This window comes from Eptesicus fuscus, chromosome 13 (assembly GCF_027574615.1).
Source record: "Eptesicus fuscus isolate TK198812 chromosome 13, DD_ASM_mEF_20220401, whole genome shotgun sequence".
NCBI lineage: Eukaryota > Metazoa > Chordata > Mammalia > Chiroptera > Vespertilionidae > Eptesicus > Eptesicus fuscus.
Window position 1 is genome coordinate 24,365,729 of NC_072485.1, and position 14,847 is coordinate 24,380,575.

At 47.0% G+C, this 14,847-nt stretch overlaps 1 protein-coding gene across 3 annotated transcripts in view; it reads right to left on the minus strand.

The window, feature by feature from the left end:
* Window positions 1-14,847, minus strand: part of FAT3 (FAT atypical cadherin 3) — a 528,869-nt gene that overhangs the window by 33,712 nt on the left and 480,310 nt on the right. For all 3 annotated transcript variants that reach the window (XM_008149161.3, XM_028156960.2, XM_054725478.1), the window contains 2 exons: window positions 13,473-13,670; window positions 9,352-10,150 (listed from right to left, as the gene is read on the minus strand). In XM_008149161.3, the coding sequence (XP_008147383.2) occupies window positions 9,352-10,150; window positions 13,473-13,670 (997 nt within the window). The remainder of the gene's footprint in view (window positions 1-9,351; window positions 10,151-13,472; window positions 13,671-14,847) is intronic.

A 14,847-nucleotide genomic window follows, 5' to 3' on the forward strand; every position in this document is an offset into this window, starting at 1 on the left:
CTCTCTGGCAAAGGAAGGCTTCCTTCCTCCTTGTGTGATGTTCACAGCTCAGTGAGATGAAAGGTTAATCCCTCACGGAGGGAACCCTGGAAAGCAGATGAAGTGATTGAGGCAGAATGCAGGGCCCAGGTGAGTCGTTTCAGAACTGCAGCGACGGCAAACAAGGGTCCACGGAAGGAAGCGCTCTTTTCCAAGGCCTTGGCTACTTCACATGCAATTAGGCCACTTTCCAGCTGGTGAGGGTTTAAGTGGTACCCAGGGCTATAAAAAAGGGGGCATTCAAAATAAGCCACGACTAGGTTCGCCGAGGCCTAAAGGAGCGCCTCTGCGAACCTAGAACTGGCTGGGCATCAGCAGGATCTGGGCCTTTATCATAGTCCTCTCCAGCCCAACTCTTTCCTCATCGTTAAGCACATTATCCCATTTTACCGTCATTTCTTTGTCTGGAAGAAAGCAAAAAGTTTGTGTGTTTTTTTTTTGTTTGTTTGTTTATCTTTACCCCCGGATACTATTCCTTTGATTTGTATTTTTAAAAAAATGTATTTTATTGATTTTTTACAGAGAGGAAGGGAGAAGGATAGAGAGGTAGAAACATCAATGAGAGAGAAATATCGATCAGCTGCCTCCTGCACACCTCCCACTGGGTGTTAGAGAGTGGGAATTTTTGAGCATGCTTCCAGAGAGGCCGTGGACTATGCCCCAGATAGAGATGTCAGTGCTGACACCAGGCCAGGCCTTGAGATAGGGTCTCATGGACCCTTCCCAGCACGGAGGCCTTATGTCAAAGAACACCGTCAGCTTTCTGAGGAATAGGATGACCTTGTGAATAATATGGTCGTCATTGGCATGATCCTGACGTTGCTTGGGAAAAACTGTTTTGTCTTGGGTTACTTGTTCTGCAAAAACCGGATGTGGTTAATGTGCTTAAAAGCGGTCCTACACAAAGGGTCGCTGCTGCTCTCTGGTCTCCCTGCGTGGAGAATGGCAGAGCAGTCGCCGGGTCACCCGGCCGCCGGGCTAATAAAGGCTCCCTAAATTTTAATTTGGTCTGGGCTCCAGTGGTCATTCACTCGCATCCGCTCCACAACATGGGGATGTGCCCGAAACCAAGGTACATGCCCTTGACCAGAATTGAACCTGGGACCTCCCAGTCTGCAGGCCAATGCTCTATCCACTGAGCCAAACCGGTTAGGGCTCCCTTTGATTTTTAGAGAGTCGAAGGGAGGGGGAGAGACAGAGAGAGTGAAACAACGATGTGAGAGAGGCACATTGATTAGTTGCCTCCCACACGCGCCCTGACCAAGGCTGAAGACCTAACCTGCAACCCAGGTATGTGCCCTTGACCAGAATTGAACCCGGGATCCTTCAGTCTGCAGGCCGATGTTCTATCCACTGAGCAAACTGGCTAGGGTGGTGAAAGCAAAAATTTAATGCTAACTACTTATAAACATTTTAAACACTGTAATCCATGAGAGGAGCAATATAAGTAGCACCAGCAAACTTAGAATTCATAAATCCTATTTTCCACTGGTTTAGAGCTCAGCCCAAAATGATACTCCTTGGCAATGGTCCAGCTTACAAGAGTGTTAGATGATGAAGGGATTTTTAACTGAAAATTTAGAATGATCCCTACAAATGGTTCTAAAAAAACATAAAGCACATCTTCCTTTTTTCATTAAAAAAAAAACATCTTTATTCCTGCCACATATGTATCAATATTTATGGAATTTGAAAAAAGCTGTTCAACCACCTTATGATCTGTCTCAAGAGGCTTTTGATAACCAGTTTTTACATAACGTTTGGTGCATTCACTCAACAAATAATTTTTCAGGGCTAATGAGGTGATAGGCCTGGACATGTGAAGATGAAAGGAAATGATTGTGTCTCTTCCTCTCCTACGTAACAACCCACAAACACATGATTGCAACACAATGAGGAAACTGCTTTCATAGAGATATGTGAGTGCAACGGAAGTACCAGAGAAAGAAAAGTGTGATTGCCGGGAGAATGTCAGTCTCCTATAGGAAGGGAGCATTTTACACTCCGGCTTGAAGGATGAGATCATTTGAGTAATAAGGAACTGTGTTTCGTGGGAATGAACCAACCACAGTTAGTCCTTAACTGCACTCATGTGTTTGTTTATTCATGGTACGTTCACAACTCTACCAGCTGACCCTTTGCTGTCTCCATGAGTGGCTTCCTTTCAGTTTCTGATGGCCTGCAACTTCCATGCTGCTCCCAGATGTTGACAGGTGAATGAATATATGCTCAAAAATGCACACGGAGCCCATTGCTAACCTCTGCTACATGGAGGTGGCAATGTGCACAAATAAAAAAAAAAGTATCACATGACATAGTTGTAACTCTAGATTACCTGGATAGTTTCTTCTAATTAGACACAGAAAGAGTAATTTAGGATTGAAGAAATCTGTTACGTCCCATTCCATGGACACACCTCTTTCCTTGTCCTATTTTAACCAGCCTAAGGACGTCCTTTCCATATACTTCTGCATTTCTGAGACACATCTTCATAACCTTTTCTGCTCTGACGCAATGGCTACATTGCTAAGAAACGTTGCATTAGCAAAAATCCAGTTTAAAAGCCACTGTTTTAAAGGGGACAAGAGGGCTAGATAATTTCAGACCCATGATAGAAAAGCTATTTTCTCCTATAGGAATTATGGTAACTTAAAATAAAAGAGTTATAAGTGCATATAATAAAAACTAAACACTGTATTTCAGAATAAGTATAACATTTGAGTATTTCTCTCTTTTATTCACATGTTTTGACCTTTTCTTTGACTGTCATTCCTGACCTGGTAATTAGTACAGGGCTTTTCATTTTATCACTCATCTCTCTCTCTTTTAAAAAAAATATATTTATTGATTTTAGAGAGAAAGGGAAAGGGAGAGAGAGACAGAAACATCAGTGATGAGAGAGGATAATTGATAGGCTGCCTCCCGCATGCCCACACTGGGGATAGAGCCTGCAACCTGGGCATGTGCCCCGACCGGGAACTGAACCGCGACCTCCTGGTTCATAGGTTGATGCTCAACCACTGAGACAAGCCGGCCGTGCTCACTCATATCTCTTATGCTGGTTAAAGCACAAGGCCATTTAGACCCACAACTGAAGTTCAAACTCACAGCTTTTTTCTTCCTTTTTCCTTTTGTCATAACCATAGAACCCATATAATTAAATCCAGTAAATTAATGAATTATGTTAGAGACAGTCCCCATTATGAAAATTCTAGGTGGAGGATATGTAAAAATATATTAATACAAATATGTGTATTCTAAAATTAATGATATGTTAGGTATATAATAATGCACATTTCTATTTATTCTAGCAATTGACTCTGAAAGGTTATTTTTCTTCCTTTTTCTTTTTCCAATAGGTTTTCTAAGGTAATGGGGATTGTTCTTGGCAAGCAATCTGACTCGACTCCTGATGCTTTAAAGTCCTCTGGGGCCTCGTCCCCAGTCCTGGCTGAGATGGGAGGAGCCATAAACTGCCAGGCCCCAGCTGCAGCTGTCTGTTTACTCTGCTCACTGTCCACCCTCTTGTGGTTCAAGGAAGTACGAAGACAGGTTAGCAACTGGAGGTCCGTGTAAATACAATAGCTTCTTAGCTGGGGGCAGATGTGAACATGTGCATAAAATACAGTCTAGGCCCTGGCTGGGTAGCTAACTCAGTTGGTTAGAGTGTTATCTGGATATGCCAAGGTTTCAGGTTCAATTCCAGTCAGGACACATACAAGAATCAACTAATGAATACATTAATGAGAGGAACAACAAATCAATGGCTGTGTGTGTGTGTGTGTGTGTGTGTGTGTGTGTGTGTGTGTCTCTCTCTCAAATCAATTTAAAAAATGCAATCTATTCTGATTAGATAAATACTTCTAGTTACTGCAAAACAGGTTTCCCGGAACTAAATAGTTCCCATATGCAGTGTTGTAGTTCTCTCTCCATGGACCATGATCAGAAATATATATTGTGATCTTTGAATGTCCACCCTGAACAGTGTCCTGTGTCCCTCAACCTCAGATGTGTTCAGGTCTGAGTCCTGGGGACAGATTCCTGGGGATAATGAGCATCTTTCTGAGCAAAGGCTTCAAGTCTCTAGCAACATAAAATCCAGTACACTTTCAATGACGCTGAGGGGTTAACTTGTTCTTAGAAGTCATGTTTATGTCATCCCCTTCACCTACCGTCGTAAAGAGCCTCACAGACCCTCTCTCTGGCGGCAGAAAGTGCCTGATCAGCTTTCCAGGACTAGTGAAGAAACAACAGTGTCAGCTCCCGTTGGCTGCTGGGAGGAAGTTATCTTATTAACTATCATTAAATAATCCAGGTTTAATGAACTTGTGCTGTGATCATGACAGCCTGGGGGGTGGGCGCTCTAGACCTCCATGCTCGGCATCTCCAGGCACCCATCCATTTGGTGCCAGAATGAGCATGAAGGGAGAAGGGTCCCACTTGATCAAACCAGCTGACGCCGTTTGCTGTATGTCAGAGCAGGCAGGAGGAGCAGACATTTTTAGCAACTGCCGGAACATAAAGCAGGCTGAGAAAGCTCTGTTCCCGTCCCGGTCCCCTCTGGAAGGCGGGGTAGTGTAATCGACAGGGGTGCTGCGCTGACAAGCAGCAGACCTGGGTGTTGGCCCCGACTTGATTGTTCACTTTATTGAGTGCGTGGCTCTGAACAAGTCCCGTGACGTCTCTGGGTCTCAATTCTTTCTCAGAAAAATGAGGCTAATGATTCTTCATAGAGTTGTAAGAATTAAATGGGCTAACGTACTAGTATGTGAAAGCAACTTGCAAAGAAAATAAACCACAATACTTATAGTAGAAACAAATTACAACAAGGCCCCCCAAACTAGGGACAGGAGCTTGCCTCAGCAACATGGCAGAGACCTGAACTCAAGTGTAATCTTTTCCTTACTGTCCTTTCTGGGTTCAATTCAGCATTTGTAAATTGACAGGTAAAGTGAAATACTATGTACATGGGAGACACAAAATAATAAGGCCTGGAGCTTCTTATGAATCAGTGTCACAGGCCACGTGCATTGTGGGAGCCCCTTCATCACCTTGGAGGTGTGCTTTTCCTAGTCTCCCTCTAAGGAGACACATGCACACAATGTAGCCATTCTCCCAGAGAAGGTTTTCCACCTTCTGAAGTTTGGCTCAGACAGAAATTTAGGTCACTCTCGACCGAGTTAACAACATGCAACTCACTCAAACAGCAGCTTCAGAGCTTTGGAAACTGCAGGGAGGAGAAAGGTAATCCTCTTGAGGTTTCAGAAGGTTCTCGCTACCATAGCTAATGACTCTCCTCTCTTCATCTCCCCAGCACTCCCACAGCCCGCCCCACCCCCATGAAGTCAATGCCTTCAGCTAGCACATCAGTGTCTAGCTGTGATTATTATCGCTGCCACTTCGAGCTGATTCAACCTCGTGATTCATGTTTCTGCCTCATTACACGGAGAATCCAATAACTAACGGTAAACAATATACCGAGAATCCAGTAACTAAATGGTAAACACCTTGAATGCATGGGCTCTGCCAAGATGTCACGCCTTGGCAAATGCCACAGGAGTCAATTACCTTCCATCTTAACTCCTGGACGGCATGACATTTGAAAACACCTTCTCCCAAGGCCTCTTGGCTTTGAAACGGTCTCTTGGGGTTTTCCCATAAGCACAGAATCATGTGTGGGGGTGTTTTCTTGGCTCAGCCACATTTTCTGGGAGATTTCGCTAAGGGCCAAGTGAAGTTTCATTAAAGGCAACTTTATGCGTGAGCTGAATATCCGAGGGAATACCCAGAATACACTGAGAAGCTGGACACCTCCAAACCGCTCCTGGCATGTTGGGACTCGGGTGCTGGAGATGAGGGACCTGCAGAGACACAGCTAAGGGATGTCTCCTTTTAGATACATTTCTATATCAGACTTTTGAAAAATCAGTGAACATTTTCCAAAATAGACCATCCGCCCAGCTCCAGAGGCTGCCCGGATGCTCTGTCTGCTTGCTTTTCCCGAGGGGGCTCAAGGGCATCTATCAACGCCCTCGTCACTGAAGTTGGTGTCAGGTTTCCTCAGTGAAGTGCCAATGTTCATTGGACTTCTGAAGTTTACCAGGGGCAATCCCATGGCATCGGAACTTTGTATCTCTTGAACTTCCGTTCAGACACGATGCTGGATGGGTGGCTGGAATTCAATGAACCTATTTGGCACCAAATATTCAAGTTTGCTCTCATTTTTCAAAGCAACTTGGCATTTTGGTTCAAGATGCTAATGATGTTAATTAGACACAAAACATTTGTATGAGAAAAAGAAGTTAGGAGAGGGATAAATATTGAGGCCAAATCTGTATAAATATTACTTTGCAGCCCTCATCATCCTGATTATTCCACTACGTGGTTAGAAAGTCCATTGAGTGAATCTGCCAACTTTCCAGGGTAAGCCAGCCAATACTAGTGTGTGTGTGTGTGTGTGTGTGTGTGTGTGTGTGTGTGTCTGTTGGGGGGGCATTTATGGAATTTAATTACGTCTCCTTTCCAATAAATGAGACGCCTAAAATGCCTAATGTTTTCCTTAATAGTTCTTCACTGTATTTTTATTTTAGAGGACGCTTTGTAAGAAGTAAGAGAGCTATTACTATTATAACTAAAAGCTTGCCCCCTGAACCTGGAGGAAATTCTTTCTGCTTTATCTTGCTGTGAGATCTCGCCAAGTTTGATTTTCTGATGACTAGCATTAGACTCACCCAGGCTGCATATATATATATCCTAGGCTCCACCCGGAATCTCCTGATATATCTGAGTGTGGGGCTCAGCCACCAGCATTTCTTGTAAGCCCTATGCACACTGCAGGCTGAGAAACCCACTGCCATCCCGAGATGGTATTGCGAGTCTGGGCATTAGTCTGCTGGGAAAAACGGGGTTATCTGAGTATTCCTACAGAGTAACAGCACTGGGGTTATGACTCACATAAAAAAAAAATATGGAAGAGTCTCCGTCCTTAAGATGCAGATAATAAAATAGGGGCCCCAAATGCACCTTCACTGAACCAGCATGCCCCTTGCACCAGCTGTATGGCCCTAGGCAAGGCACAGAGGCATCATATTTACAAGACAGAACTGATCACATGTCACCTGCTGAGACAAGATGACCTTTTGGGGGCCCTTTTACCATTAAAATCTGGTATTTTATTTTATAGCTTAATTATAAGAGTGACTTGAAGGTGAGAAGAGGCTCTGGGTGGACCGGAATCTGCACAGAGCTCCCATTGAGGAAATGTTTGCTTTCCAACCAAGGCTGCTCGGGGGCTGTCTGGGGGCTGAATCACAGAACACTCCAACATTCTGCATTTATAGGGAGTAGGAAGGTTAGTGGGGACCAGAGAACAGGAGTCCCGGTCAAGGACCCGGCCCCAAAATGACTGCATTTGTGTCTCATGCAAAATGTAAAGCAAGCCCCTCCCAATAAAAGTCAACCCACTAAATCCCTCCTTTAAAGAAATTCTGCGACGTCAGCCCTGTCTCTTCTTGATGAACTCACACTCCTCCCTCAAGGGCCAGTACCTAGGCGATCTCTCATGTACAAATGTCACAGCTTTCCTGTGGCCACAACAGGGAATCTGCCCTTTCTACTCCCTAGCATTTACTGCAACGTTTTCATTGCAAACAGGTGCTCGCAAGTTGACTTCGCAATAGCCAGCTCCTGAGTGCAGGGACTGCTCCTTTTTTTACTCCTGAATCTTCCGTGTGTAGGACTCTGCTGCCTCCACCGATTTTTGCTGAATGAAACCAGTTCTCAGAGCACAAGGCTTAATTAGCTGGTTTAGTTTCTCCCGAAGGGTCTGCCCTATCCTGCAGTGAATGCCTTTTGAACTCTGCTGTGAATTGTCTCACCAAGGCCCAGGCAGAGCTCTGGGGCATCTATCAGTTTGCCTACAGAGGAACCTAGGTGAGGCCCGGACAGCTGGCATTCATAAATCCTGCCTGTTGGTGGCATCTGCCAGAAAGACACTGCACCTAGCGGGCATGCTTTGAGTTCTTCTGGAGCTAATTTGCATATTCAATAGGTCAGACATCACTGCATCTATCCCATGAAAACACACAGAATTCACTGGGTACCGAAGAGTAAGAGGCCGGAACTCGTCTGGGCTGCTGGGAGGCTGTGGAATTGTCTCTCAAAGGGAGCTATGATCTTCGCGGTCTTCCTCTGATGAACTTATTTTCCAAACTGCAACCAAAAACTTTCTACACAGGAAGAGGCCAAGGCCCTGCCTGTCCCCCATTACCTAAGGGGATGTTTCACAAAGGGCCTTTCTTCTGGCCACGGCCCCTCTGGGCCAAGTTCACACTGGCTGGAAAGACTGGGTGCAATTTTCCCAGAAGAGGGCAGTGAATTTATGGCTCCGCATGTCAGAGAGAGGAAAGAGGGAGGGAGCAATGCTTTCTCCCTGACCGCTGTGGGCATGTGACTCTGTGCAGTTACGGCCTCTGACCAGGAAAGGTCAAGGTTCAGTGATTCTAGTTACATCAACAAACGCGGAGCAGTCCATCTCTGCTGCCCCGAGGGCTGAATCCATCCCTCGACTGAGCTCCCGGACATCTGGCCTCTGTTTTTCACCGAAGCAAATCTAGCTGACGTGCCCTCTGCAATGGCTTCCTAACTTGTTTCCCTGCCTCTGGCCTGGCCCAGCCTAATCCATCCCCTCTGCAGCCAGCACGCTCTTTGTGAAAGACAGAGCTGATCCCGTCACTTCTTCGCTTCAAATCAGCCAACGGTTCCCGCTGCCCCGGGATCATTTCTAAAATCTTCATCCTGGCTAGCTCTGTGTGGTCCCTGGGCTTGCTCACAAGTCGCATCCGTCATCACTCCCCGCTCCTTCCAGCGACAGGAAATCTCTTTCAATCCCCTCAGTAGAGGTTCCTCTCTTGCCCTTAAGCCTTCCTCATGCAAGGCACCCTCCACCTGGAATGCTCTGCTTCGCCTGCCTGTTTTCACATGCCTGATTCCTGCTCACCCTTTATCTCAGCCTAGACACACTCCCTTTAGGAAACCTTACCTCCGGATTGGGTCCCCCCCGAAGGACTGTACTCCCCCTAACAATACTTACTGCAGGTGCTCAAGCTGGCCTGTTTGTATGTCTGGGCTGCTCATAAGCCATATGGGAGTAGGGCCGGTCTCGTTACCCTCATGGTCGCTAGACACGTCGTAGATGGTCAGCAAATACACGGTTACGTGAGTGAATGAACAAATGCATGCATACCAGGAATGGCAGCCTAGTCTACTCAAATCTCAGGAGGTGGGGTGGGAGGGGCCCTGAGCCGCACTCACCATTACAGGTGCAGCGCACGTTCCGGTAGAAACGCGGACACACAAAGCTGATGCGAGCCGTGCTGTAGGTCATGAGGGCGTGGGAATCGAGCGACAGGCCCTGCTCACAGTGCTGCTCCTGGCAGTCCAGCCCCGAGCAGTTCTTCTCCAGGATGGCCGAGATGCGCATGGCGTTCTCCAGATGCCTCCTGGCGCTGGACAGCTTCTGGATGAGGTAGGCCGGCTTGTAGAACTCGCTGCTGTGCATCTCCACGGCAAACAGCATGTCCAGCTGGCCGGTGCCCGCCACGGGCTGGATGCTGATGATGTGCAGGCTGTCCTGCTTCTGGGTGAGGACCGCGTTCCGCAGGGTGCGCCGGAAGCCGTGCATGTGCAGCCCCACGAAGTCCTCGGGGGACACGTTCTCGAAGCGGATGGTGACGGTGTTCTGCAGCATCTCGTGCACCAGCTGCTCCACGTGCACGACCACATCGATGGGCACCTGGAAGCGGCCGTCACTCACCGACACGTTCAGGACGTACTTGCCGCTGTCCAGGCCTCCCAGGGCGATGATTTTCCCATCATGACTGTTCACTTTGAACAAGCTTTTCTGCTCCGATTTCAGGGCAAACGTGAGCACGTCATACATGTCTTGGTCTGTGGCGTGGATCTTCCCAATGACTCCACCCGGAAAGTCGTCCTCCATGGTGACAATGAAAATCTCCAGAGGGATGGCCGTGGGCTTGTGGATACTTTCCTCGATGACCCGCACGCGGACGAAGGAGTGAGAAACTTGCTGGGGTTTACCTGAGTCTTTCGCCTAAAGCAACCAGGAGGCAGAAAGGCAAGGAACGAAGAAAAAAAAGTCAGAGTCATTGAAAAACAAACACAAAATCAGAAGACCTCTGCTCCTTTAACCACATTCGCTTCTTTCTCCAACTCCTGCCACTGGTCTGCAAAACGCTGAAGATGTGCATTTAACTAAGAGGAGCAATTTATCACGTTTAGTTCCCACATGTCCGCTTTGTTATGGACACTAACATGTATCAACACAATACATGTGGTGAGCAGGGAAGGAGGCTAGAGGGTGCTATGAGATCCAACATACCCACAAGAGGCTGGCCTTCTTTTACTTCTGGACAGAAGCCATAAGGGAACCTCATCAACTGTTGTTCCCTCTTGGAAGAATAAGATTTTTAAAAATTTTATTGATTGATTTGTGAGAAAGGACGGGAGGGGGAGAAGAGAGAGGGAGGTTTGTTGTCCCACTTATGTACGCATTCACGGGTTATTCTTGTATGTGCCCTGACTGGGGATCGAATCCACAAACTTGGCACATTGGGATGATGCTCTAACCACCTGAGCTACCCAGCCAGGGCAGAGACAAACTTTCTGTTCTCTTTGGATTCTTTCCTTTTGATTGGACCAGATAGCACCCCTTTGCACACTTCAGAAGCAACATTATTTAAATGGGACTTGCACAATATTAAGGCTTAGAATAAAGAGTGGTGTATGGAAGGGAAAAATAGGGAGCCTAACTAAAGCCTTTTTTTGTCTTCTTTCTTTATGTCAGTTGATGGAACAACCGCTCTGACAACAGATCTTTACTGAGCACCTGCCACATACAACGTGGAGGTAGTTGGACCTGTGAGGCTTCAATGAAGGGCAGGTTCCCACAGGCGGGGTCCCCAGGGCAGGTGTCTGAGGATTCAGGGCTGACGTGGACCTTGCAAGCCGGATGGAATCTGGGGAAGTGTATCCTTGTAAGGGGAAGGCAGCATAAAAGCAGAGGTTTGGGCATCCCACAGACTTAAGTTCAAAGCTTGGTCCTGCCACTCATGTCTGGCTTTCAGTTACTTATCCTCTCTGAGCTTCAATTCTTGTATCTTTAATATGAGTAAAATAGTAGTATTTACATCACAGGATTCTTATATTGTAAGGATTAAAATACACTGTAATTGCCAAGTGCTTAGCCATGGCCTGACGCACAGAAGTGCTTCATATATGAGAGTTACTTTTATTATACTCATCACATGCTTTATGGAATGGAATTTGTGAACCAGAGATGCTGACCTGGAAAATTCATAGAGAAAAGGATAAGTTTAGTGAAGTAGGTTGAACTTGAAGTCAAACTGTGGAGGGTCTCAGAGGACAGTGATGAGTTTGGACTTTATAAGCCAGAGGTTGCCCACTCAAATGTCAGAGGCCAGAAAGATGACAGAAAGGCATGAAGCCGCTGGGTGTAAAGTGACAGACTAGTGGGCTGCTGTGGCCTGAGGACTACAGAGTCATGTCCTCCTAAAGACCCTGAAATTCAGAATCTGAAAGAGTCTGGGCCAGAATTGAACCTGCAGGCCACACATTTTCAGGGACTGGGAAGCCCAGATGGTTTAGTTTAGGGGGCGGGGGGAGCAGGGGGCGGGGAGTTGACACACCTTTTTTGTAAAGGGCAAGATAAGAAACAGTAGTTTAGGCTTTGGGGTTATATGACCTCTGTCAACTGCACAGTTATGATTCCAGCATGAGGCAGCCACACAGCATATGTAAACAAAGGGGCCAGGCTGCGTTCCAATAAAACTTTATTGATACAAAAAGGTGGAGGGCATGATGTGGTCTAGGGGCTATAGTGTGCTGACCCCTGGGGTAGGGGAATGACATAATCAAAGTGGAATGATTAATTTAGTAGGGGTATAGAGATGGATCTGAAAAGAATACGGCTAAACCTGGAGGAATCACCCACGAGGCTTCTGCAGTAGTATGAGGTGGGGGGCATCTAGAATAAAGTGGGTGGCAGCAAAGGGAATGTAACTGATGCACACCGGGACCTTGGGAAGGCAAAAACGCAGACTTGGTGGGTGGTGTTTTAATGCGAGGAACTGGGAGGAGAATGCTTTCTATAGTATTTTCGAAGTCCGAGATGTGAATCTGCTCTCCAATAATCAGAGAAGGTAGGCAAAGAACCATACTCACTTCTGCATGAAGACACAACTCTCTCCTTGCCCTTTAGCATCTATACTGTGATATAAAACCACATAATATAGTTGGAGGAATGAATGGCAACTGCAGAGTTCATTCACGTGCTCAGAGCCCAAAGTCATTCATTTGGAAGGTTTCAAGGAGCACAGTAAGCCATAACTTATCAAAAGAAATGATGTACACAATTAAATGCTGTACCAATACAAAAAAAAATTACTATGCTTATGATTGCCACCATTAACAATGATTTTAGGTTGTCCAATTGTGTATAAAAATAGTACTCAGCCCGGCTGGTGTAGCTCAGTGGTTGAGTGGCCATCCATGAAGCAAGTGGTCCCTGGTTCAATTCCAGTCAGGGCATATGTCCTGGTTGTGGGCTTGATCCCCAGTAGGGGGCATGTAGGAGGCAGCTAGTCCATGTTTCTCTCTCATGGATGTTTCTCTCTCTCTATTCCCTTCCCCTTCTTCTCTCTCTAAAAATCAACAAAAACATATTTTTAAAAAATAGTCACCCAGTTTCACTGATGGGCCCCAAATCCTGTTCTGTCAAAATTCACACGTAGGGACTTTTGGGTGCTCTCTCATTTACTGCTCCTATCCACATGCTGCCCATCCCGGCTGTCTTGCCTCTTTGTCCCATTTCACTGTACACATCGAGGGAGCAGGAATGTAGGGGGACCACTGCCATCTGAGCGCTTGATCCCCTCCTGTCTCTCTGAGGAGCTTACCAAGCAGAGGTCTCTTCAAAATCAGAGGCCATGACTGGGCTCCATCCTGTTAGGACCAAGACTGGCAGCTTCCCCAAGTGGGGTGACATGGCAAACACTACTCAGTACAAAGCAGCAAGCCTCGACTTTGGGGGTCAATGAGAACCCCAGGAGTTTTCGGAATGCAGATTTGGGCCCTGTGCCTGCTGCCTGGCACACTCACCAGGCATGTCCCTGCTGCACTACGACGCTTCCCTTCCTTCCTGTTCAATTTCACACACACAGGCCGCTTTTATTGGTGTGAAATTGAATTTGAGATTAAAAGGGGAACATGCCTGCATGGTAATGAATTATGTTGACGCGCTCCACAAAGAAAAACCACCCGATGGGCCTGGGAGAGAGGCCGTCGGCCGGGTGTGGACGGGGAGCCGGGGGTGGGGGGGTGGGGGAGAGGCGCACCTGGACCCGCAGCAGGTATTCCGGAGACTCCGTGTGCCGGAAGACCACGGCTGACCGCAGCGTCCCATGCGGGTCCAACACGAACTCCTCCTCTTCGTTTCCCGACAAAATAGAGAACGAGAAGGGAGGCCCGTTGTGAAAGGAGTCTCTGTCTGTCACCACCAGCTGCAAAATGCTGGTGCCTACTGGCTTATTTTCCTGAATAAGAGAGTACATAAAAAAAAGGAGATAAAATTACACCTCTCTTCACATTTTAAGAAGCCCCGTTATTACTGCCTGAGAGTGCTGTGCTAGGAGACAGGGCTTTAGAGGAAGGGATTCCCTGGGATAGTATCTCGTCTTCTGAAAATACGCTGGTGTCCGAAAGCGTCGTGCTTCAGTCCTCGGCTGCCTCCTCCAGCTGCCTCATGAGACAATGGGCTGCAGGTGAGAACACAGGACTTCACCTTGAATGGGTCTATAGGTTCCAAAGATGCTATTGCCCCACCATGCCCTTGCTAGGCTGGGGATGTACTGAGTTCGTGCACAGCTCTGGAAACACACGGTGCTCACTGGCCTTGGTGATCACATCGAAACTCCTCTCAGACCAAGAAAACATCAACCTCTTGGGGATGTGACAGAATCATGTCACAACACGGTTATGCTGAGGCCCAACACCGTGACACAATGTCACAACATTGGACTTTGGGGAGGGGGGTGGGAAGGACATCCTGGCAACTTCCCAGGAAATATACAAAAGCTTATGCCAGATGGAAAACGGGCTTCACACCCGACACCTCAGAATTCAAGTTCTGCCATGTTTCTTGAGGAAAGAGAAGGGGGGTGGGTGGGTGGAATATTTCTCAACTTCATCAAAATATTTGGAAGCCCCGGAGTTACTATGCGGCGGGCATTACTTTGCGGAACCTCTCTGCCTTTTCCCCCAAAATAGAAACACAAAGGATCTTTGTCATCCTTTCTTGGCTCAAAGGCTACCCTCGCTTTGAAAAGGCCACGTTAAATTCCTCTGTAGCTCAGGCACTGGTTCCCCTGCCCGACTCGGTTTAGACTCCGGCATTACCACGGTGAGGGCCTGAAGTCAGTCTCATTAGTTCAGGCCTCGGATGATATCGATTTGGGGTTACATGAGCTTGAGTCGCAGAGATGAAGACAAGGATACGCAGCAGTTTGGAGGGGAGTCATGCACGGGGCTGGTGCACTCATTTTATGTGCTGAATTAGTCTTATAAAAACCAGGTGCTGGAATAAGAAAACTACCCTGGGTTGTAAAAAGGGAGAAACACCTTTTGTAGGAGAACGAGAGAAGGACCTCAGAGATCTCTTACTTTGCCCCTTGCCTCAAGTGGCCTTTTGGTTATCAGGATCGAGACATGGTC